The sequence below is a fragment of the Myxocyprinus asiaticus genome, chromosome 1 (assembly GCF_019703515.2).
Source record: "Myxocyprinus asiaticus isolate MX2 ecotype Aquarium Trade chromosome 1, UBuf_Myxa_2, whole genome shotgun sequence".
Lineage (NCBI taxonomy): Eukaryota > Metazoa > Chordata > Actinopteri > Cypriniformes > Catostomidae > Myxocyprinus > Myxocyprinus asiaticus.
In genome coordinates, this window is record NC_059344.1 from 64,829,332 (window position 1) to 64,854,961 (window position 25,630).

Consider the following 25,630-nt stretch of genomic DNA (forward strand, 5'->3'; position numbering starts at 1 on the left):
TGGTTGCATGGTGTCTCACCAATCAGTATATTGACGAGAACACAGTGTGAATCCTCTCCTTTTCCTCTCCTTTTCAGTCATTATAAAAACTTTAAGTAAAGAAAGGCGGTTTTACATGCAGAATTATACTGGCCATACACAAAGCTAAATTCACGAAGACCCAACCTATTTTAAATATATTTTTGAATGAAGTACATTCATTTTTTTGTTCATTGAGATGCATGAAGAAGGAGAATGGCACTAAATTATTCAATTTACTGCATTTTCTTTAAACATGAAGAAAAGGGTGTAACGATGCCACAAAATCTGTTAAATGCATTTCAGCACCAAAGGAAATGAACAGCGACCGTAAAACATAAATATAATCTATATTAGACTATGAAAAAATCTGATTGACTGTTCCACAGAGATCAGATGTAGTTAACTGCACTGAAGTTGATGCAATTGTGACGCTCCTGTTCTACCCGCTCCGTACGGGACTCGAACCAGCGTCTCCAGCATGGGAGGCAGGTGCGCAAACAAGGAGGCTAAAGCCTCTAACATCAGTTGATACTGCACCTCTTGAGTTCAGGAGTGTGGTTTATACACATTGCACAGCTATCTATCAGCTGGCTTCTGTTACACTCACCTCCCTAAACCTCCATCCAACCATCCGGGTCACGGCACCATCGTGACGCTCCTGTTCTACCCGCTCCGTACGGGATTCGAACTGGCATCTCCAGCATTTACATTTATGTATTTGGCAGACGCTTTTATCCAAAGCAACTTACAGTGCACTTATTACAGGGACAATCCCCCTGGAGCAACCTCAAGGACACAATGGTGATGGCTGTGGGGATTGAACCAGCAACCTTCTGATTACTAGTTATGTGCTTTAGCCCACTACGCCACCACCACTCCATATGCAATGTGTGGGAGGCGGGTGCGCTAACAAGGAGGCTAAATGCTACAGCCTCTAGCGTCAGTCGCTAGTGCACCTCTTGAGGTCAGGAGAGTGAGGTTTATACACATTGCATAGCTCTCTATCAGCTGTCTCCCGTTACACTCACCCCCCTAAACCTCACTCCCATCCGGGTCACGGCACCATTGTGACGCTTCTGTTCTACCCGCTCCGTACGGGACTCGAACCGCAGTCTCCTGCATGGGAGGCAGATGCGCTAACAAGGAGGCTAAAGGATACTGTTGCTAGTGCACCTCTTGAGGTCAGGAGAGTGAGGTTTATACACATTGCACAGCTATCTATCAGCTGGCCACCGTTACACAATGAATGAGTTGTTATTACCATAACACCACACTTTTCATGGGTGCTCTACCTGTGAGTGCGATCTCCTAAGCATGCACAGCACAATTCATGTTCACAGCAGACTGATTTTAAGTCTAAAACGTTTAGTAAAAAATATGTGCATAAGTTGACATTATCATAATGCCTAGCAGTTTGTGGAGGTGTGGTGTTTCAAAAATCATTTTTGTCATTCAGGACATAATATACCTTATTTCTCAAATATTATACCTGTATATTTGTATTTGTGTGCATGGAAGTGTGACATCTCTGTTTTCTTCTCTTTGCTTGTCTCAAAATTCTTCTTTCTATACACCCTTTCTTAACCTCCACTCTTGTTTATGGGTTAGTATCTACTGTACACCATAGTCCTTTCAATGATGTCTGTCAGTTTTTGACTTGCTTCTTTATATATGATACATACAGTATGTGAAACGGTTTCTAACCCTACTGTATCGGTGGCTCTCAATTGGTTTTGCTTCAGGACTAAGATTTTACATTGAACATCAAGTGGTTTATAGTACAAATGAGAAAACTGAAAAATAACATAGATATTGACTGGACAATCATGCACGATTATATGCTTAGTTGCATTTTATAGTTTAACCCATTTTTGGACCCGTGACGACCCACCAGTTGAGAACCACTGTTGTAGAATACATCATTGTAAATATCTGTGTTTCATTACAGTTTATGTGTTGGTATGAAACCATTGCTTCCTGCTCAAGGTGAATTTCGGGGCCAGTCTTGCCCATGGACGTGTGAAATACACTTGCGTAACAGAAAGGTGAATGTAACGTGTGTGTGTGTGTGTGTGTGTGTGTGTGCTGCAGCTCCATGTCTGGAGTATGGTGTGAAGTTCGAGACACACATTGTGGAGAAGTTTGGTGTGTCTTTTGGCCGTGAGGGTGAGACATTGAGTTTGGGCTGCTCTGTCATCATCTACCCTTCACTGCAACGCTTCCAACCTGAGATTGAGTGGTACAGAGATGGTAAGTTTTCAAACTTACTTTAAACAAAAGTTTTAAACTTCTAAGACTTCACGGAGCATCTTCGGTATGCCTGACATCAACATTCAGTAACACACTGATGTAAAATATATGCAGTCATGAAATCTTAGAGCGCCTCTTGGAAATACCCAATCACAAGTGGTCACAGGAGACAGATTGAGCATTATAATACCAGATGTACATGGCAATCTGTCTAGACTGACCACTTGTGTTTAGCTCACTTAAGACGGATGTTAATACTAGGAGTAAACAGGGCCTTTGGTGTGCTCTGACAAGCTGCTTTGGGGCAACATCGCCCGGGCTTTCTAGAATTCATATGTTCACGTCTAGCACATTGATCTCTATGCTAAATAAAGGCTGCAATTTTGGATTATTTTATATTGACAATGTTAATGTTTACTGTTGCAGAATAGCAGAGGAGGATTATCCTTTTTGGGGCCAACTTTTGGCATATGAGCATATTCTCTTTATATGCATTTTTACTATGGATTCAGTGGTACAGAAATGTTGGTCGATATTTGGCCAATAAAAATGGCAAATTACTGATATTATAATATGCTGGTTTATATTATAAATCCACTGTCAAATCCATACTAAGCAAGAATTGACTGTTTTTATTGAAAAAAAAAAAAAGCCCTGATAATTTCTTCTTGCAACATCGGCCCGATAATCAGACAATGGCAATAAAAAATTTGCCAAAACAGATTTATTTTTTCATTCATGCAGTTATTTAATCTTTTTTCGTTTTTGCACATACATTAAATTCATTACTTGGATGGTAACAAGAATAATGTATCATGCATCTCAAAATGTTTACTTCTTGCAAGTGAGTGTGTCTACATCATTATACAGTATATACTTTATCTGTATTTTTCTACCCAACAGGGTTTAGTATTTCTACCTAGTTACATGCATGGATGTGTTTTTGTGTGTCAGATAAACTACTGATGCCTTCAAAATGGGTTCAGACGCATTGGAGCGGCGACAGAGCCACACTCACTCTCACACACCTCAACAAGGAGGACGAGGGGCTGTACACACTCCGCGTCATCACCAAGTCTGGCTTTGAGACACACTCCGCTTATGTCTTTGTCAGAGGTGAGGACTTAGACAATCTTCATATGAACTGTTTAATTCTGCCTGCAACATGATCACAAGACAACTTATTCATGCTGGCTGTACTTACAGTAATAGCTATTCAGTAAGTCCATGCCGAAATTACTGTAACAAATACACAAATTATTTACTTTATATATTTAATCATTTTCATTGCAATAAATTAGAGGTAGACCGATATATCGGTTTTGCCGATTTATCTGTGCCAATAGTAGCTTTTAGGAACTATTGGTTATCTACAAAAAATCTATGCCGATAGTTGCCGATATATATATATTTTTTTAATATCTCTGTATTTCGCTGTGCCCTGTGCTGGAGGATTCTACCATTAGAATGGCTTGACTCTACAGTATAACTACAGTATTCTACACAGTATATGTATATAAGATATATATACACAACAGTTAGTTCCGGTCCTCGAATCTGATTAGACGAGAGACGTTCCATGAGTACTGATGGTCTCACACCATCATCACTCGGACGCTTCACTGTGTGTATCACTCCGCTTGTGTTCGTGCCGTTCTAAACTAAAGTGTAAGAGCAGTGCAGATGTGTTAAGAGGTACTGTATATGTGTCTCTTTACATGTAATTTTGTGACATTACATATTTTAGCCAGCGAGTGGAGGCAAAAGGTCATTTTTGTGTGTAATATGAGCCAGTTGGTGACGTGAAGTGAGTCAGCGTCACTTAGTGTTTATATTCAACAGCACTCCATGATCGCTTGTATTACTACTACACTACTAAAGTTATAATAGGAAATAGCTTTAAATGGCTTTAAACTAACAACTTCAGCATTACGGCTCATCACAGCTGAGAGACATAACAGACTGATTAATTACACAAACTCAAGGTGCTTACCTCTTACTGGAGTTTCCACATTGAAGAGGAAAAAATGGAGGAAGAGATTGTTGTTTCTATAGTGAAAGACTCTTGCGCACCGGCTACTGCGAAATAGAGAGGAATACCCCCACATGGATGGCTATTTTTCCACTGAGAAAATAGGATGCATTTCACCAAAATGACATTATCTTCAGAAAGCTGACTAACAGACTACAGCATCATCAACAGGTGATCGCACACGCTCCATCTCTCTCTCTCTCTCTCTCTCTCTCTCTCTCTCTCTCTCTCTCTCTGTCTCTCTCTCACACACACACACCTCATTTCCCAATAACTTGTTAGAAACAGCCCAAGGTGTGATTTTAGTTCTAAAGTGACATTTTTGAATTACTAACGAAGGCTTGGACGCATCATTTGGTTTGAACCAGCAACGGCAGATTCTGATCCGTCGCATAAGAAAGTAGTTCCATGCACAAATGTGTTTTTGTGACCGTACTCAGTTTTTCCTAATTTTTTAAAATGTATTTGTTCATTGAACTGTTGTATGTAAGCAATATCACACTCGCAATCATGCTATATGGCCCTAAATCAGCACTGCTGTGATTACCAACGGCACTCGGCTTGTGGCCTCGTGCCTGCGGCCGAATCACAGCAGTGCTGATATAGGGCCATATCGGATTATACATATATAATCTGTAATTTGGTGAATATACTGTATGTAGGCTATAAAAAAGCTTCAGTTGGTTAATACTTAAATATAGAGCATTCAGTCATTTAAAAAAGGTCCCTAAATAAGTGTATTGTTGCTTATTTATAGTTAAAAGTCCTGTATTATGCACCAAACCTTATTTTGTTTCTGGTTATTATTGGGATTTTGGTTGCACAAAAAACTGCATCTGGAATTGTATTCATATTGGACTCTTGTAGCCTCTATGTCTATGCCTGTCATAGTAAGGAAAAACGAAGATTTTTTTAAACTTTCTATAAATTGTTTTTAAATACTATTAATACTGTTTATTAACGATTAATCGGTTATCTGCCTTTTTCGCCACCTTAGTTATCGTATCTGTAATATCCACTAGCAGTTGACCACTAGTAGAAATAAAATATATAAATACTAGAAAGTGCAAAGTACTGAATCTGATAAACTAAGTGAATCTTATGAATCTACTACTTTATTTTGTTTTTTTACTGTCAAATACAATCAATGTAGAAAAAAAAAAAAACAGACAGAAATTACAGGGTGAGACTCTAAAACATCCTCGGTACAAAACAAACACACCCACTCACACATTAACACACACACACAAAAAATGAACTGGTGAGGCTATAACAGAGATTTTGTTTTTAACGTTTGTCAAAATGTTTTACTATAGAAAGTTTGAAATTGCTAAATGTTAAATCTGATTCTTCTGTTTTATATTCTTAATTGAATTCTCAGAATTTTGCAATTCATTTCTGTTTCTTGATTTTTTTGACATTATTATGCATTCAATTTGAGTTATTACATTTTTAATAAAATACATGTTTTTTTTAATAAAAGTTTGAAATAAATTATTGTTAGAAAAATGCTTATTCTATTTCTTCTCTTTGTAACATCATGGTCAGGTTTGATTGCAAGCATAACAACATTAACTGCAAAAACTGACACTTCAAATCAATTTTAAAATGCTAAACTTTGACAAATAATAGTTTGATAATGTCTATATATCTAAATATAAAAAATGAGCGTGAATACCAAAGGGAGGTGCCATTGTTCAATACCACAGGAGGGTGTTTTCAACCCATTATACTTCCATAGTATAACGTATTTCTGAGTGAACTGGGCATTTAACGGAAAAAGAAAAATGTAGGGTGGGACTACATGTTCGATTTTATCCATTGGGAATTGATTGGTTTATTAAAAGAATCTCTATATGACAGGCGGTTGGAGGGGAGGGAGGGGTTGAAAAAGAAGAGCTTGTTGACATCAGCCCAAAGGATAGTTGTTTCAGAGGCGGTTATACATTTTATAAGACATTGCAAGACTTTTTTTTTTCTTCTTTTGACTAACATGTACTGATGAATTGTGCACAATAAGAACCATAATACTGTGAGTTTTTAAAAACAATGGTATACAATCTTGGTGTGGGCTTGTAAGTTAAGACCATTGTGATATGACACAGACATGCGCACACAGACTGACACAATGGAAAAACTCAAGGTAGGTTTTGCATTGCTTTGTTTTGCAACTGTTTGACCTTGGGCAAGTCACAGCAACCAAATCAAGCACAGACTTTGCACTAGATTTATTAGAAACATGTGGTGACACTGCAGAAATTCATTTTGCAATTTGATTTGATACTCTTGATGAGTAAGATTGTGAAATGCACTTCCATTTTCCTTTAGGAGATTGTAACAGGAAGATTTTTACTTTTTATAGTTTTATTTGAATATTTCACACATCTTTCATTTGTTTTTGTTGCTCATGTGTTAATGTTCTAAATGGATTCAGGATACTTAAGCTGTGTAATTATTACAATAAAAAGAGTAATGGACAAACTCTCAATGGACAACTTGTAGTTGCATGTAAGTTGTGTCCTCTTCTCAGCTCTTGTTTCAATCTAAATTTATCCCTGTCACTAACTGTGTCTGTGCTGACATTCAAATCAAGTAGCTGTTGAGACTGCCAGGAAATGCAAATGTCTTTTAAACCACTTTTAGTACTGAATACATTTCTAAACACAATATAAAAATCATCAATTCTTCCAAAGTTCATGCTGTACATTGTAATACACTTTCAAAACTTTAAATGCCATTAGATTTACATTCAAACTCTCCAAAAGAGTCTCCAATTTCTAAAGCATTTGACTTCATTTAGGTTATTATAACTCTGTCCTTTTAAGTTAATTTTTATTTTGATAATATTTTCAAAATTATTTTAAATTTAACTTTCAGTTAGTTTCTGTTTTATTTCCTTAACAAAATGTATTTATTCTTTTTTTGTTGTTTGTTTATTTATTTATTTATTTTAGTTATAGAAATTATGCTTAATGTGATGGATAGATGACTACAAAACTGAATATTTGTTGTTATTTTCCCAGTTAAACCATTGTTTTTAGCTCTAAGTTTTAATCAAAATTATATTATTTCAGTTTGAATTATTTCACTGTATTTTATATGCATGTGTGTTCTAGATGCTGATGCTGATGTTGCGGGCGCTCCATGTGCCCCGTTAGATGTGTATTGTCAGGAGGCCAATAAGGATTATGTCATTGTTACCTGGAAACAGCCGGCTGTGGATGGCGGAAGTGCCATCTTGGGCTACTTTGTTGACAGGTTACTACATCAGTTTTCAAACATCATAGAAAAACCTCTAAACCAGAGGTCTTCAACTCTGTCCTTGGGGACCCACAGCACTGCATATTTTGGATGTCGCCCTTATTTAACACACCTGGTTGAAATCATCAGCTCATTAGCAGAGGCTCCATGACCTAAACTATGTTTGTCAGCTAAGGGAGACTTACAAAATGTGCAGTGTTGTGGTCTCTGCTCTTAACCATATAAATTTCCTAAAGACACCACTAAACGATTACAGAGTAAATAAAACACAAGCAGGCTTCAACTAAACACAATGATTCATTTCCCTGCTGGAATGTCCAGTTAAAACCAACTTAGGATGGTTTCTGGTTTTAAAAGGTTTATAGCTGATCAGACAAGGTCGACCTCAGTCACATCAACCATTTAGACCAGCTTGGACTAGTTTGGACCACCTAATGATTATAAATTACCAACTTGAACCAGCTAAAACCCATATAAAACCAGCTACTATCAGGAAACTCTTTTAGCTGGATTTGCTAGCAGAAATGACTATAATTTTATAAAGATCATATTGAACTTGTTCAAATGTCTATTTCAAGTTTAATTTAGTCCTTTCACAAACTAACTGGTTCTAGACTAACCTTTTTGACTGTTTTGCCAAGGCTTATCCAGAAACAATACTGATGTTTTGTAAGAGAATGCATTTCTGGGTTCGTTAGTTTTCCTTCTCTCTCTTTTTTTCATCTGCAGATGTGAAGTTGGTACTACACACTGGGCACAATGTAATGACACTCCGGTGAAGTTTGCACGTTTCCCTGTGACTGGTCTTGTGGAAGGACGCAGCTACATGTTCCGTGTGCGTGCTGTGAATAAGGCTGGAATGAGCCGCCCGTCACGTGTATCTGAACCAGTTGCAGCGATGGACCCTGCAGACCGGGCGAGAAAAGGTAACCATGAGCAACAGAGTAAACAAAATAACAAAATAAAAAACAGAACAGAACAGAACAGAACAAAACAAAAGCGAATAGAAGAAACCAGACCAGACCAGACTAGACCAAAGCAGTACAAAATGAATTGGAACAGAATGGAATGAAATGAAAAGAAGACAGAATAAAATAAGACAGAACATAACACAACAAAACAAAATGTAACGAAAAGAAAACAAGACAAACAAAACAGAACAAAACGAAAAGGCAGAACAAAACATGACCAAACAAAACACAAAACAAAACAAAAAACAGAACAGAACAAAGGAAAACAGGACAGAACAAAAGAATCAGCACAAAAGAAAACAAAACTGAACAGAAGAAAACAGACCAGACCAGCACAGACCAAAACAAAACGGAGTGGAAGATGAATGGAACGAAAGAAAACAAAAAGATGACAGAACAAAACAAGATGGAACAAAACAAAACAGATCTAAACAAAATGAAAACAAGACAGAACAGAACAGAATGAAACAAAAAGGAGACAAAACAAACAAAACGGAACAAAACAAAGAACAGAACAGAACAAAAGAAAACAGAACAAAAGAAAACAGACCAGACCAGACTAGCCCAAAACGAAACGGAACATAACGGAATTAAAGGAAATGAAATAAAAAGAAAAGAAGACAGAACACAACAAGATAGAACAGATGAGAATGAAACGAAAAGAAAACAAGACAGAACAAAACAAAACAATCATGCAGTTTTGCTTTCTTTTTTCCTTTAGGTGCATCTGCTCCTTGGACTGGACAGATAATTGTAACTGAGGAGGAGCCAGTGGGTGAGAAATTTCAAATGAAATACATCCCCATCATTTCAGGGTTCCCACAGTTATGAAAAACCTGAAAAAGTACTTAACAAAAATGATCTTTTCCAGGTCATGGAAATAATCATTAATAAATCTTATACCAGTGGCAGTTTGTGCTTTTTAAGTGTGGGGAATCACAGATCAAAATTTTTGGAATGTTGGTCCCAAAAGTTAATTCTCAAACCACAAATCAAACAAAAACAATTGACCAAGCTTCAAAGTGTTTTTGTAATATTAAAAAATGCCAGTTAGACAAAAGATTGAACTATGAACTCTAAAATAAATGTGTTACAACAGATAGTAAATAACTGCATCTCTTTCTGATTCTCCGACCCGTTGAGACGAGCACTCTTCCTTTGACAGCGTTTAAAATGTAAAAGCTTTGGGCTGTCGATCACATAAATCATGTTTTAATTATTGCCGGTTTGCTGCAAAGTCCAGCCCATTTGAGAAAATATAACAGAAGAAATTTGTGGAAACTTTTTTGTGGACATTGTGATTAGAATTTCTTTCCTTATTGAAGTTATAACAAACAATTATTGTACAATTAACAATTATTTGCAGCAGACAGTGAGTGAACAAACTGGTGTGCCATCTGACATACGTGTGGACAATTCATTGGCCAACCAGTTTGGGAACCCTGTTTGTTTAAAAAAGGCAATAAGGCATCCGCACACCAGGCCATAAAAGTTGCAAAAAAAAAAAAACCAAACAAAAAAAGATTAGGTTCAAAGTCCATGATCCATTGAGAAAAATGTTTTACTGAAGTTTACCATGTATATTAACAAAAGCGTACAAATTGTGCACAAAAAAAAAAAAAAAAAAAAAGAAAAGAAAATGTAGCAAAGGTTTCAGTCCATTATGGACAAGCTTCAGTGATTAACATCTTCAATGTAGATAGCATATATATAAATACATATATACACACACAAATCGAGCGCAACATTGATTGCAGAAACTGATTGGAGACACTGGATAATGATCAGGGATAACAAGAGACTAGTTAATCTCTTAACCAATAAATGAATGATACACAAGTACCACCCACATAGGTGGAGTAATACATTGTATACACAACAGCAACAACAACAGGTGGATGGGAATGACACCTACAGAAAATAGGAAAGATTTAAGGTCTCATTAAGGCCAAGAGGTTTTTCCGTTTTAACTAGAAAAAATATATCAACTTTCACACTGCACTTTTTCTTTTTTGCAACTTTTCTGGCCTGGTGTGTGGATTCCTTATTGCCTTCTTTGATCTATTTGAATTGAATCGACGCACCCACTTAATACTTGTGATGTTATGAATTGCCACAGGACTTCTTTTGTATTTTTAACCCTGTTTGTTTGACATGTCCTTTCTTTATCATCATTATATTCCCATTGAACATGCATCCCCCAGTTTATTACCCAAACAGATCAATAAATCTACCAATATAATATGCTGTATTTTACTTTGAATGTCTTCAGAGGGCGTGGTTCCAGGCAGACCTGGCGAGCTCACTGTCAATGAGGCCACTAAAAACTATGTGGTGTTGAGCTGGAAGCCCCCGGGTGAGAAAGGTCATGAAGGGGTCATGTATTATGTGGAAAAGGTCAGGACTCTTGATTCAGTTTCACACTCCCACCAGTTCCATTGAAATACAGTAGGATTCAAAAGTCTGAGATCACTACTGAACATGACAAATTATATATTCAGTACAGTGAAAGTTGAGTTAAAAATGTAACATTTCCTAGTGTTTAGTATGTCCCCCTTTTGCTGTAATGACAGCATGCATTTGAGCTGGTGTGACGCTCCTGTTCTACCCGCTCCATACAAGATTCGAACCAGCATCTCCAGCATGGGAGGCGAGTGCGCTAACAAGGAGGCTAAAGGCTACAGCCCCTAGTGTACCTCTTGAGGTCAGGAGAGTGACGTTTATACACATTGCACAGCTATCTATCAGCTGGCTCCCATTACACTCACCCCCTTTAAACCTCACTCCCATCCGGGTCACGGCACCATTGTGACCCTCCTGTTCTACCCGCTCCATACGGGACTCGAACTGGCATCTCCAGCATGGGAGGCTGATGCGCTAACAAGGAGGCTAAAGCCCCTAGCGTCATTTGCTAGTGCACCTCTTGAGGTCAGGAGAGTGAGGTTTATACACATTGCACAGCTATCTATCAGCGGGCTCCTGTTACGCTGGCATGAAAAAAGCTGATGATGATGATTTCAGAATATTCCAAGGAGCATGTTGTGTGCTTCGGTGCCCTAAGGGGAGGCATTTCCCCCCTAGATTGTCTTTAGACTTCTGACGTGCCCCACCTAGGTTGCATGGTGAAACTACCAAGCCTGGCATTAGGGTTAGGGTAAGATTCACGGAACGGGTTTAAACTCAGGAGGTCAGGGGTTGGTTTCCCAAAAGCATCGTTAGCCTACTATGGACGCAAGGTTCATCATTACCAACAAAGTTAAAAGATTTGGGGTTTTCAGAGACCATAGTTCCAATGAACATTCGCAACCAGCATCGCATAGTTGAGTGGTTGGAACTACAGTACCTGTGGTTAGAAGCTTAGTTCATTGTTAGTTTGTTGTGTGGACATCATTTCACTTTGCTGAGTCTTCTGAGATTTTGTTGCCTCCATGTCTGGGGCGCTGTAACGTTGAGCAGACAGGAACAAGACGAGGATGATGATATAGGTGAAAGGAACCCAAGTGCAGTTTATAAACTAAAAACATGAAAGTATCTAAGACAAAACAAGATCCATGAACACAACTAGATGTAACTATAACCAGGAAAAAAAAAAACCATGAAGATCACGTTACATTCACAATACTTTGAAACAATGTGTGTTGTGAAAGGCGTTATACAAATAAAAATGACTTGACAATACACAACAAGAAACAAAGGCAAACATGTGGGCTTAAATACAAAGACATGGGTTAACAAGATAACAAGATGACCAATGAATGGACAGAACTAATAACAAGATAACTAGACAATGAAACAAGAACCAATGACAAAACAGAACTGATAACAAAGAACAAGACTCATAAACAAACCAATGAAAAGACTGGACTAATAAACATGGTGAAACAAGAGGATCACATATAAAGACCAGGAAATCCAGGGTGGACCAGGCAACCACGGTCGATCTGGCGGACAGCCAGGTAACCATGGTGGATCCGCGAGTGTGGCCTGGCAAGACAGGCCGTGGAGCGTGGCCTGTTGAGACAGATGTGGGCCGTGGAGCAGGGCCTGACAAGAAAGACAAGGGCCGTGGAGCAGGACCTGATGAGGTAGCACGGCATGGCGAAGACTCGGGGGGTGAAATTAAATAAGAACTGTTGAAGACTCGCAAGCCTGAAGGACAACTTTAGGTTAAATAGCACAGTCTAAACTGTCTCTGGTACTGTTACTGTTTATTTAATGATAATGGCCTGAGTTAATGAAATATGCATCACATTTCTTGTTGGTTTAAATTTATTCAAAATATAGTTAGGATCTATTATTGGATTGTAATTATGTCTCTAAAAAGTCTGCAAACACACCTTTTACAAGAATTGTATTATATTTATTTCTGATTTGTTATATTTGCTCTGTAGAGATCTGAAATGCTCTCATTTCGGAACAGCAAGCAGTATATACAAAAGAACTGCATTTCTAATTTCCAAATAATTATAAAAAAAAAAAGTTAATAAAATAATTACTGGAATCGTTAATGGAACTGTTAAGGAACCGGAATCGTTAAGAGGAATCGGAACCGTTAAATTCCTTTACGATTCCCAGCCCTACGCTTGCGCTGGGACGACAGAGGCTTCAGGTGCTGGCTCGTGGACCGTGGCAGGCATGGCTGCTGGCTCGTGGGCTGTGGCAGGCGTGGCCGCTGGCTCGTGGGCCGTAGCCGCTGGCTCGTGGGGCGTGGCCGGCGTGGCCGCTGGCTCGTGGGCCGTGGCCGGCGTGGCCGCTGGCTCGTGGGCCGTGGCCGCTGGCTCGTGGCCTGTGGCAGGCATGGATGCTAGCTCGTGGGCCATGGCAGGCATGGCCGCTGGCTCGTGGGCCGTGGCAGATGTGGGCAGTGGCTTGTGGACTATTGCAGGTGTGGAGGCCATGATGGGGTACTCAGACATGCCGGTGGACCCTATTGTGCTGGTCACTGTAGGAGGAATACTGATTTCCTCATCAGCCACTCCCACAGGTCAAACCACTCAGGAGCAGGGCAAAGTCAATATATTTTTGAAGAGTCCAATCTATTCCCCCTGGTGGCATCAAGGAATAGAAGGGCTCATTTAATCTTGCGTGAAAAAACAGTTTCAGGGAGACCTCCTGGAACTCATCTTAATCACAGAGTCTACAAAACTCCTGAACAAAATCCTCTATGGTGCGACTCCTTTGGCGGAGACGCATGAGTTTAACAGCTGGGTTCATCTTTGTAGGTCGTGTATTCTTTAATGTTGAGCAGGCAGGAACAGGACAATGATGATATATAGGTGAAAAGAACCCAAGTGCAGTTTATTAACTAAAAACGTGAAAGTATCCAAAACGAAACAAGATCCATGTACATAACTAGATGTAACTATAACCATGAATAAACTAACAATGAAGATCACATTACATTCACAATACACAACAAGGTACAAAGGCAAACTGGAGGGTTTAAATACAAAGACATGGGTTAACAAGATAACAATACGACCGATGAATTGACAGAGCTGATAACAATGAACAAGACTAATAAACATAAACCAATGATTAGGCAGGACTAATAAACACTGTGAAACAAGAGGGTCACATGAAAAGACCAGGAAATCACATGACATAGACAGGAACAGGAAACTGTTAACTAAACATTTAAAATAAAAGACATTAAATCAAATCATGACAACATGAAAGTGAACAACAACACACAAACACATGACAGGCGCCCCACCACAATAAGGAAAGACATAATACATATACTGTATAATGAAATGAAAATAATGTCTAAAATTATATAAAATATATAAATAATATATAAATTAAGTTATTTATTGATTATTGATATAAATATACTGTATATTGATTTTTAAATTTATTGGCTGATTAAATGGTTATCAGCTGTCTTCTACTTTGAGCAATTCTGTAATTTGACAACTAAAACCAGCTATTCGGCTCCTAAATGTTTCTGTTTAGGGTTAGGGTTAGGGTTAGGGTCAGGCTCCATTGTCATTTTCCATTGTCATTTTCTTTTTTGTCTGGAGCCCTGCTGAATTAGTGACTCGAAATGCAGTATGTTAAATATTTATTTTCTGTCAAAATATTTTATTTATTTTATTTCATTTTATTTATTTTTATCTTCAAACTTTCTGGTTATTTCCAGGTTTAAATTAAAAATTGAATCCCAAGTGGACTGGGTAGCTCAGCATATACTGACGCTGACTACCACCCCTGGAATCGCAGGGCGTGCTGAGTGACTCCAGCCAGGTCTCCTAAGCAACCAAATTGGCCCGATTGCTAGGGAGGGTAGAGTCACATGGGGTAACCTCCTCGTGGTCATGATTAGTGGTTCTCGCTCTCAATGGGGCGTGTGGTAAGTTGTGCGTAGATCACAGAAAGTAGCATGAGCCTCCACATGCTGTGAGTCTCCGCAGTGTTTTGCACAACGAGCCACATGATAAGATGTGCGGATTATCTCAGAAGCGGAGGCAACTGAGACTTGTCCTCTGCCACCCGGATTGAGGTGAGTAACCGCACCACCACGAGGACCTAGTAAGTAGTGGGAATTGGGCATTCCAAATTGGGGAGAAAAGGGGATAAAAAAAATTAAAAAAAGATTTTCAATATGGACTCAGACTTTTGAATCCCACTGTAATTTGATGAAAATGTTGATATTTTTTATGGAAATAGGCCTTGTTTATTTATGTGTGTGTGTGTGTGTGTGTGTGTGTGTGTGTGTGTGGTGTGTGTGTGTGTATGTAGTGTGTGTCAGGTACGGACAGCTGGCAACGGGTGAATACTGATATCCCAGTGAAATCACCAAGGTTTGCTCTGTTTGATCTGGCGGAAGGAAAGTCGTATCGCTTCCGTGTTCGCTGCTGTAACTCGGCTGGTGTTGGAGAACCATCAGAACCGACCGAAGCCATCACAGTCGGGGACAAGCTGGGTATAAAAACAGTCATATTCATCCTTGAAAATATGTTCAATAATGTGATGTTAAAGGGTCATAACTATTTCTACTTATCATTTTACACATTTTTTCTTAATTCTTAATTCTGACCTGTATGTGTTCTGTATTATAATTTGAAAAACCTAACAAACTAATTTTTGTGAAATCTTTTGCTTGAAATGTGTGCTTGTTCAATCTTTACTGACAATATTCATACATTCATACATGGGGCAGTGGTGGCTCAGTGCTTAAGGCTCTGGGTTACTGATCAGAAGGTTGGGGGTTCAAGCCCCAGCATCTGCCAAGATGCCACTGTTGGGCCCCTGAGCAAGGCCCCTGACCCTATCTGCTCCAGGGGCACCATATCATGGCTGACTTTGCACTCTGACCCCAGCTTAGCTGGTATATGTGAAAAAAAGAATTTTACTGTGTATGTGCAAATGTATAATGTGTGATAAATAAATAAAATTAAAAAAAAATTTAGTTAATTGACATTCTATCTAAAGCACCTTGAGAATACCTTTAAATGTGCTACATAAAAATAAAGGTTAACACTTTACTATAAGGTTCTCTTCGTTAACATTAGCAAATGCATTAAGAAAATTAAACAAGCAATGAAAAATATATTTTTTACAGCATTTATAAGTTCATTTATAAAAGTACAATTGTTTATGGTTAGTTTATATTAGTTCATAATGCATTAACTACTGTTAACAAAAACAACTTTTGATTTAAAAAATGTATTAGTAGATGTTGAAATGTACATTAACATGGTTAATAAATGCTGAAAAAAATATTGGTCATTGTTAGTTCATGTTAACTAATGTTAATTAATACAACCATATTGTAAAGTGTTACCAAATTAAGTTCATTATTATTATTATTATTATTATAATGCATTTAAGTGTGACTTAATTGTTCAAATACTTTGTATTTGTCTTTATTCTACTCTCTTCCAATTTATCATGCATATTGTGAATATTATATTAAATGTTTAATGTATAATATTAAATATTATTATTATTATTATTATTATTATTATTAGATTTAATATAAAATGTTGCAACACAGGTGATTACAGAATGCATAGAAATGTGTAATTAATAAAAATATATTAAATATTATATCAGGGTCTGGGTAGCTTAGCGAGTATTGACGCTGACTACCACCCCTGGAGTCGCGAGTTCGAATCCAGGGCAAGCTGTGCGACTTCAGCCAGGTCTCCTAAGCAACCAAATTGGCCCGGTTGCTAGGGAGGGTAGAGTCACATGGGGTAACCTCCTCGTGGTCGCTATAATGTGTGGTTCATGCTCTCGGTGGTGTGCGTGGTGAGTTGTGCGTGGATGCCGCAGAGAATAGCGTGAAGCCTCCACACACGCTACATCTCTGCGGTAACACACGCAGCAAGCCACATGATAAGATGCGCGGATTGACGGTTTCAGATGCCGAGGCAACTTAGATTCGTCCTCCGCCACCCGGATTGAGGCGAGTCACTCACCACGAGGACTTGGAGCGCATTGGGAATTGGGCATTCCAAATGGGGGAGAAAAGGGGAGAAAAAAAAAAAATATATATATATATATATATATATATATATATATATATATATATATATATATATATATATATATATATATATTTTTTTTTTTAATATATATATATAATATCAGTTTGGTTCAGCATAGTGTGTAACCTTGTGTAATAGGCTTGTTTGTTACCCTCCACCAGATATCCCATCTGCCCCTGGCCGTGTGGTGCCTACCCGCAATACAGACACATCTGTGGTGGTTTCATGGGAGGCATCTCGTGATGCTAAAGAGCTGGTGGGTTACTACATAGAGAGCAGCATTGCAGGGAGCAACACTTGGGAGCCATGCAACAACAAGCCTGTTAAAGGCACTAGGTATCATTAAAAACTTCAAAATGACAAAAAAAAAAAAAGTTAGCGGTCTACTTATACATGCAAGTATCAGTTTTCTGAAGAAAATGTGAGTCACTAATACAACATCACAAATAAATGGCAAAAATTGCAGTGTTAGTTGACAATTTGAGGTCATAACGAACCAATATCTCTCCAAATGTGTTCATGCAGGTTTATCTGTCATGGCTTGACCACAGGAGAGCGTTACGTTTTCCACGTAAGAGCCGTCAATGCTGCGGGAATCAGTGAATGCTCACAAGAGTCTGAAGCTATAGAGGTTAAAGCTGCTATTGGTGAGTCATCTATGAACTGCTGTTGCTATAACTTCTAATTTAAGGTTATTGTTATATTATTGTTGTTGTTTTACTTTTTCAAATCACATATTTTACACTGCCAGTGTTCACTTTTCAATTCTGCCCACCATACTTTGCCACCCACTTCCGTTTGTCCTATGCATTTTCACATGCCCTCTATGGCACTGTATTGTCAAGGCCACACCCACCAAATTCTGAAGTTCCGCCCCTGCATTCTCCCGGGAGGTGGGGTCAGGACTTGTAGACCTCCTCTAGTTTGGGTCACGACTGATCCAACGTAGCGGTGACTACAAACCAGCCCACCCGTTCTCTCATGCAACACCTGCCAATCCCTCAATGTTTCAACCAGTCCTCTCTGCATGTCCTAACCTCTTGCTTTACCCATAATGCCTTTCTGTCATGTCCCTTAACAACCATGACACTTTGTGCTGAGCAGCATGCTCATTTATCCTTTATGAAACATATTTGACAAGCAGATATGTAGATTCAATTCTTAGTCCATTTCATTAGTAATTTAATTAGAAACTTTCCCTAAGAAACAGTTTTCCAGTTATCTATAACTTATCAATTGAGCATACATGATGGGTGATATAATTTGCATATAGAAAATTTAGCCTGTTTTAAGGGCCTATTTTTATGCAAATTTTACTCACCAATTCACATTACCGCAACGTTGAAAAAAGATGATCATTATGCCATTTTCATTACAACAATGTGAAGAGTTTTAATTTAATTTGTAGAGCATTTACACATCATAGTAGTACTCCCTCGGTACTGCCTTTCATTATTGACATTTTTAATTGAAAGATTAATTGTATGCCAGTGAAAGGACTGTGTTATGGTAATGACAATCATCATTGAACACAATCGGATTAGTAAAAATAAAATGTCTTCAGTGTCCTGAAAATAATGTCACAATGCAACAAAAAAAAAATTGTTTTTCATTTTTTGTTGATTTGGGGTTAAACATGACAAGGACATTTTCTTGACAGGTTTTGTGAGAATTACCCTGATAGATATGTATGTTATATAATAAGAGTGTATAATGAACATTTGTCCCCTAAAGTTTCACAAAGACCATCGCTTTCTAGATTTATGAGCATGTCATTTTGTAACTGATAATCTAATTTACAATTACGGATGAACAAAACTACATATAACTAGAGTATTTTCCGACACCAATTAAACACATTTCTTAGCGATATATGGATGCTAAGCGCAGCCCTTCAATAGGGTAACTTACCAATATTGAACAAATAAACCAGTCTGGTCTCATGAACATTTTTGCTAAACGAAATTACATTTAGGTGAAATATCCAGCGGGGGGCGCCAAAAGCGAGTGAAATAGTGTCGTAATCAGACAAGGTTTTTAAGGTGAATATTAGATGGAGGTTTTAATTACATACCTAATGAACCTAAAACTTTAAACTTAACCTAACCAATAGTGTTCTAAAAGCAAATAGGAGGTGAACAAAACCGACATCCTTACTCTTAATCAACTCCCAAACCTAACTGATAATGTCGTTAAACAAAATGCAAAATGAAAAGCCCATTTTCTGAAGCAACCACGTCATTTCGTGTCACTTCTATGGCACTTTTGTCTCACGAGACGAACCACAATCTTTCAAGTCCAAAGTCCAGCACTCTATCAGGTGAGGTACTACGCAAGATAATCACATTGAAATAAGTGTGCAAATGTAGGTGGGTCTGTAATACAAGCGTATTGTTTTTCAAATGATGCATATAGTAAAAGCGTTTTTATATCATAGCATAGCAGTGTGTGAGTAATAGTGCGAAAAATAAGTGTTTCTAAAGTAGTCTAATCAGCCGTTGTAGTCGAGATTTGTGTGAACGTGAATAAAATGCACAGTTGTTGTAGCGCCTCTAGAGTTCATTTCACCAGGAAATGTAGAACGCGGCATGTAGAGCTCAGTTTGCAAAACAGTAGTCTAGGAGACTAGGTTGCAATAAACTGTGTAAATAACTATAATATTTTATTTCCACAAACTATCATAGTACTCACAAAAATGGAGACCCTACAGATTATGCATGATAGCGGAAACATTGCTCACAGCATGCAATTTGAAGTCCGATAGTAACTTGAAATTTAGTAGTCTTGAAAGTTATTGTGGAAGAATGTGAATTAGTTACAAACAGTTATTTTTTAAAAGGTTTTATGTTGTCAGCACGCTAAAACCATCTCGTTGCGTGTCTAAATTCTTCCCCTTCATACAGTTAAAAAAAATCTAGTGACCGTGGTGACATTTTTGCTAAATTACATTATGTGGTTTATTGCACGTGGCAGTTCTGTGGTTAAATGTCCACTGTGTGGCGCTAAATGCATGTTTAATGTTCTCCCAAACAGATGAGGTTTTGAAGGTTATTGCTGGATTAAGTTTCAAATAAACAAAACCGACCTCCCTACCCTAAACCTTAAACCTAACCGATAGTGCTCTTCAGGACTCGTACCCTGGACCTTTGCATCGCAAGAGCAACGTCTTAACAGTTTAGCTACCGCGCAATTTGATCACACTTGAACAAGCTTGTTAATTTAGTTGCCTATGCATTGCAAATGTTAAAATGTTAAAATGATTGCCTTACAAGTCAAGTGTTTAGATGTCATAAGATAGCACTGTGTGAGGAACAAAGTGAAAAGTAAGTGTTTATGAACTGATAATCTTACCATTTTACTTTGATTTGTGTGAAAGGGAATAAAAGTCATTGTTATTGTAGCACCTCTAGTATTCATTTTACGAGGAAACTGCCGCGATACGTACAACTGGCCACGTAAAAAATTATTTTGCCAAACATTTAGCTATAGTAATGAGACCAGGTTGTGTTATTAGGTTCCCATTAGAAAATAGTACTTTTTTCATAAAGGGTCAGCACAAAGTAATGCAATCACTACTGTCAATGTCAAATGCATAAACTACACTAAATAACTGCATCCTCACTCTCTTCTTCATTTCTCCTGCAAATTTGTTGTTTCTTTCTCTTATTTCTTTGCTTCTTATCGTAAATTGCATATACAGTAATAGTGGCATTGCAAGGCTAATTTTCAATTGCATGCAAACAGTATTCTGCTGACATTTTCTTCTGTAAGAAAATTGAATAGACTGCGAGGAGCATTTGTCTCTGAACGTGAATGTGTTACGATGTGTTTTTTTTTATTTCTGTTTGCCTGATTTTTCTTCCTCTTGCTGTTCTCTCTGCTAACTCCTGTAGGGGGCGGTATTCATCATGGTGTGTGTCTGGAGTCAGGGGGTAATGGGGTCGGACTAACCCACAGCTCATGCGGAGTGGGCAGGCATGTGGCGCCTCACTCCTCTGCTGACACGCCGCTAACATGCCTAGCTAATGTTAACGAGAGGGTTGAGGGAGGGGCTCAAAACACTGGTCACAAACCACATCCAACTGCACTACATGAGGGCAAACAGGGCAAGAGGGACAGTGTTACCAGGGCACCTGAACCCATTCATGAGCAGAGTGCTGAAACAACTAATCAGGTTATGAACTCTAGCACTGAATTGGTCACACCGAACTGTATCCAAACGGAGCTGGCAACAGAAATGCCTGACAATCGTAAGTCCTCAGTAAACCCTTCTCCGGAACAAGAGAAAGATGGAGAGCGAAAGAGAGGATGGAGAGCCTCAGGTGAGAAGATGGAGAGAAAGAGTGTTGTAGGGTTGAACATTTGTGTGCTGTGCTTTTATTTTGAAATTATTGCTTGGTTTTGGGTGTCTTTTTTTCAAAGGTGGAGTTTGTAATTTTTCCACCCCTAGCGTCATTAAACGACAAAAATATTGACTTTTCAAACAGGTTTACCAAACACTTCCCCCATCTGCCATTGGTCGAACAAACAGATAGTCCCACCCCAAACTCACATCCTTGGTTGAGCCAGTGACCACATTTATATGCACTTAAGAAAATGGTTTATTCCAGGGTTTTTGCAGAAAGCAGCATTCTTAAACGTCATGTAAACGAGAACGCCATTTACCTTACGCCGCTTAAGGGAACATCATTGGATGGAGCCTAACAACAACAAAGCCAAGAGAATTCAACATTTCTGGGAGTACAGTGGGAAAAGCACATACACTATAAACTATACCCATTTATGCACAACAGTGTAAAATATCGACGGTCACAGTATATGCACTGGTTTATTGGGGGAGTTTGACGTAAGAGGGAAACCCCACTATTGCAGCGCAATTTCGCTCCAGGTCGTGATGGAAAGTTAAGGAAACAAACACAGCAACAACTCTGGAATATCTGTCAATAAAGCAAAGCCACAGAGTAGGGCTGAAACGTTATCAACAACGTTGACAATAAAAAATTTCGACAAAAGTGTTCGTTGTCGAATAGTCGTTTGATCTTAATGTAACATAAGATCATATGAAACTCTAATGATTGCACACAAGAGCAGCACTGCAGCTCGCGCCTGACTGAGGAGAGGAAGAAAATACATCTCAAAGTCCAGACGCACTTTAAACTTTACAAACAGCTTCAGGTGATGTAGATCGCAAAGTATGAGGGAATTATAATGCAAAAATACAAAATAAGTGAATACAGAAGCACTCTTGTTGTGGAATAAGCAGAGCCGGAGCTGACGCTCAGCTTAAGCAAGACTTGCATGTTGAGCGTCTTTAAAGGGAACACCCTTTACATCTTTAATGCAGTTCTATTTAATGCGTTATAGCTTTATTAAAGTTCAAATAATAAGGAAACTGGCATTTCTCTGTGTGGTCAGCGCCTCTTCTATGAGTTGCGCGAAGTGTCCCGATCTAAGGGGGAGAGATTGAAACTGCACCCGGCTGAGGTACACTCTGTTGCGGGGACGCTCATCCCTCGAGTGCGCGTGCGTAATGCAGCTAGATTATAACGTGATGGCAACTTATTGAATCATAATATATGTCACATATGTGCATTTCTTATCATGAAGAAAATTGGCAAAACGCAGCTTTATTAATAAGAGAGAGTTTGTTTTTTTGTGAGTTAAAGATGGATTGAAGTGAACAGAAAGTGAGAGAGGGTAGTCTTCGCATCATTATACACTGCAACAAAATACATTTTTGATTTGTTTTTGTTTTGGCTTGTTTTTCAATATAAATATCTAAAACTCCTTTAAAACAACACATTTACTTTAGCGGCTATACTGCAGAAGAATGTTTTTTTTTTTCATTTCATTCAGTGAATGTCATATAGAGGTAAGATGATTTTGTCCTCTTTATTGTTAGTAAGCACGTTTAATACAACGTTTTAAGTTGGGGCACAAGCTGAATAATCTGTTAAGAGCTAATGATTAATCGTTGCAATAATAGCCCGAATAGTCGAATAATCGTTCTAATAATCGTTAGATTAGTCGATTATCAAAATAATCGTTAGTTGCAGCCCTACCACAGAGAATAAAATAGTGAAGTCTTTCCCGGATCCCATGTGTTATTTACATATATATAAATTATGTTGCTGTGGAGAAAGCTGCTTACTGATCGAGCCGCATGTATACGAGAGTAAAGAGAAAGCCACTAACACAGCTCATGTAAACACATACACCTATTTCGAGCCTTAAAGCTGAAGTATGTAACTTTTCTGTGTTAGAAGACTTTCTTCTATTCCAGCTTAAAATGCAGAGACAACTAGAAGTAAACTATTTAGAGGTTTATTTTCTTGAAAACCGTAAACACTGTCTATTTGGCACTATGAAAATTCCTCTGTTTGTTTTGTGCAGCTGGTTTATTTCCCACCCACCAGCATTACTGGGATTCAGAAAGCTGTTTTGAAAACAATGTTTATTTTTGCAATTCCATTTGGTGGCGCTAGTGTCGCAGAAATTACTACTTCAGCTTTAAGCAGATTTCTTGCAATAAACAGCTGGTGTCCATGTAAATGTAGTCAATGTTGCCATTTTGAAATGTTTTGGTAGTGCCACAGAGTCCCATTGTTGACACTTTTTGGGGAAGTCAACAAAAGTTGGGATAAGGAAAATAGTGTCAAAAAAGACACCCAAAACGCACCAATTTCTAAATGAAAGCTCAGCAAAAAAGAAAAAAAGAAAAAGCACAGCAAACAAAGTTTTAACCCTACAACAAGAACAATGTTCTGTTGCGTTCAGAGCCAACTTTCTGGAAAATCACTCATCAGCATCCCTCCTCAGAGTTGGCCTGTCCCGTTTTCTCCTTTCCTGTTTTTCTTATCCCTTTTTAATTAATTTTTGTGCAATTTTTTTAGCTCTTGAATGTTTTTCTTTTTTTATCTATTTTGAACCCTGAATAGTTTATTGTAATTCATCAAATTCCATCAGAATTAATTTTTTGCTCATTATTGTCAATTTATCAAACTGACACAGGACCTCTCTAATAAAATTAGCATATTGCAGTTGTTTTAATAGGTGTGTAGGTATTCACTAGTTATAAATGTTCAATTAAAGAAATGTTCAGGTTTAATACAAATTATGCTCAAAAAATTCCTTATTACAGAATTTACATGGGGTTGGGGGTGAGGGGTGGGCATAATTAATTGTGGTAATTTTGTTACGTGTTATTTTTCATATAATTTATCTCACAAAATTAACGTGTTAAATCAACAGCTTTTGTTAACAAGCAAAATGTTTACATATTTTGGCTATGCTTTTGATATTTATGGACTGTCCTATTAACTTCCATTGTTAGTGCCTTCCATTGTTAGTAACCACGATGTTTGCTTTTTAAATAAGCAAGAGATGAGACAAAATAATTTTTGTGGTAGTCAACATTATGCTACAAATGCTGTTGGTTGAGCTTAACTTGTATTGAACCAGAAACACTCCTTTAATCTTGAGGGTAAGATTGCAAAAATTATTGGTTGGTTGACCCTACTGGAAAAAATTACATGTTCCAATAGTTTCAAGCTGGTCTAAAAGGTCTGGTCTTGAAATACCAGTGGATCTGGTTTCGACCTAGTAGACCACCTTGATCACCTTAAACTGGTGTGACCTGTTTTTTCCAGCAGGGTATCATCTCTAAAATCTCTAATCTAAGGTAAGTTTTCTTAGCTGTAGATTGTTTAAACCCTCTAATATCATCACAATCCACATAAACACATTCAGGGATTCTTTGGGCTTCTTGATGCCACCAGCCACAACTGGCAATATGCTGGACACCTTCCCCACTACACGACTGTATCCTTGGGCTCACCTGCTTGCATTTCTCTTCATTTGAGACCAGTGCTCTGCTGGTTCAGACTGCAGAGCCTCATGTGCTTTCTAAACCACTGTTCATTTATCATTATTATTATTATTTTTATTATTATTATCATTATTTTGTTAAAACTTTACAATGAGGGTATTTGAATTAGCATTAGTTAAATGCAATAGGTATCATGAACTAAAAATGAACAATACTGTTTTTTACCGAATTTGTATTAACCCTATGACGCTGTGTGTATCAAATATTATACACAACGTTTGAAGGCTCCTGTTTCACTCTCTGTTCAAGCTGACGAGCCAAACAACCAACGGTATGTAAGTTTCACATTGTTATGGCACCATCTAGTGGTAATTTTTGAGAAAAAAATGGTTTCAATGTTTACATCGATCTATTTAAAATGGCGGCGGATTTGCACAGAGTGACTTATAATTGGGATAAATTACAGCTTATTTTAATAAAGTAAAAGTGACAGTAATGATTATATTGTTACTGATATTTTAAAATAAGTATTTATTGAATATATGCAACTTGTGCTTGGTTAAAATGTTGTATATTATTTTATTGAAAAGGCCCATTGAAATCCATGTATCAAATATGATATAACAGGCTTTTGAGGTATATCTCTCAATCACCATTACATTACATTCATGCCCACCACCACAAAAAAATAATAATAAATAAATAAATAAATAAATCACAGAGCTTTGAAAATTCTGACATATACTTTTTATAAGATATATTTAAACTA

At 37.9% G+C, this 25,630-nt stretch overlaps 1 protein-coding gene across 8 annotated transcripts in view; it reads left to right on the forward strand.

The window, feature by feature from the left end:
* Nucleotides 1-25,630, forward strand: part of LOC127423414 (M-protein, striated muscle-like) — an 84,077-nt gene that overhangs the window by 24,631 nt on the left and 33,816 nt on the right. For 6 of the 8 annotated variants that reach the window (XM_051668205.1, XM_051667888.1, XM_051667801.1 and 3 more), the window contains 10 exons: nucleotides 2,113-2,271; nucleotides 3,226-3,387; nucleotides 7,420-7,561; nucleotides 8,294-8,490; nucleotides 9,257-9,310; nucleotides 10,808-10,932; nucleotides 15,280-15,463; nucleotides 17,195-17,369; nucleotides 17,559-17,680; nucleotides 20,927-20,944. In XM_051668205.1, the coding sequence (XP_051524165.1) occupies nucleotides 2,113-2,271; nucleotides 3,226-3,387; nucleotides 7,420-7,561; nucleotides 8,294-8,490; nucleotides 9,257-9,310; nucleotides 10,808-10,932; nucleotides 15,280-15,463; nucleotides 17,195-17,369; nucleotides 17,559-17,680; nucleotides 20,927-20,944 (1,338 nt within the window). The remainder of the gene's footprint in view (nucleotides 1-2,112; nucleotides 2,272-3,225; nucleotides 3,388-7,419; nucleotides 7,562-8,293; nucleotides 8,491-9,256; nucleotides 9,311-10,807; nucleotides 10,933-15,279; nucleotides 15,464-17,194; nucleotides 17,370-17,558; nucleotides 17,681-20,926; nucleotides 20,945-25,630) is intronic. The other 2 variants (XM_051668293.1, XM_051668054.1) reach the window with 1 other exon arrangement.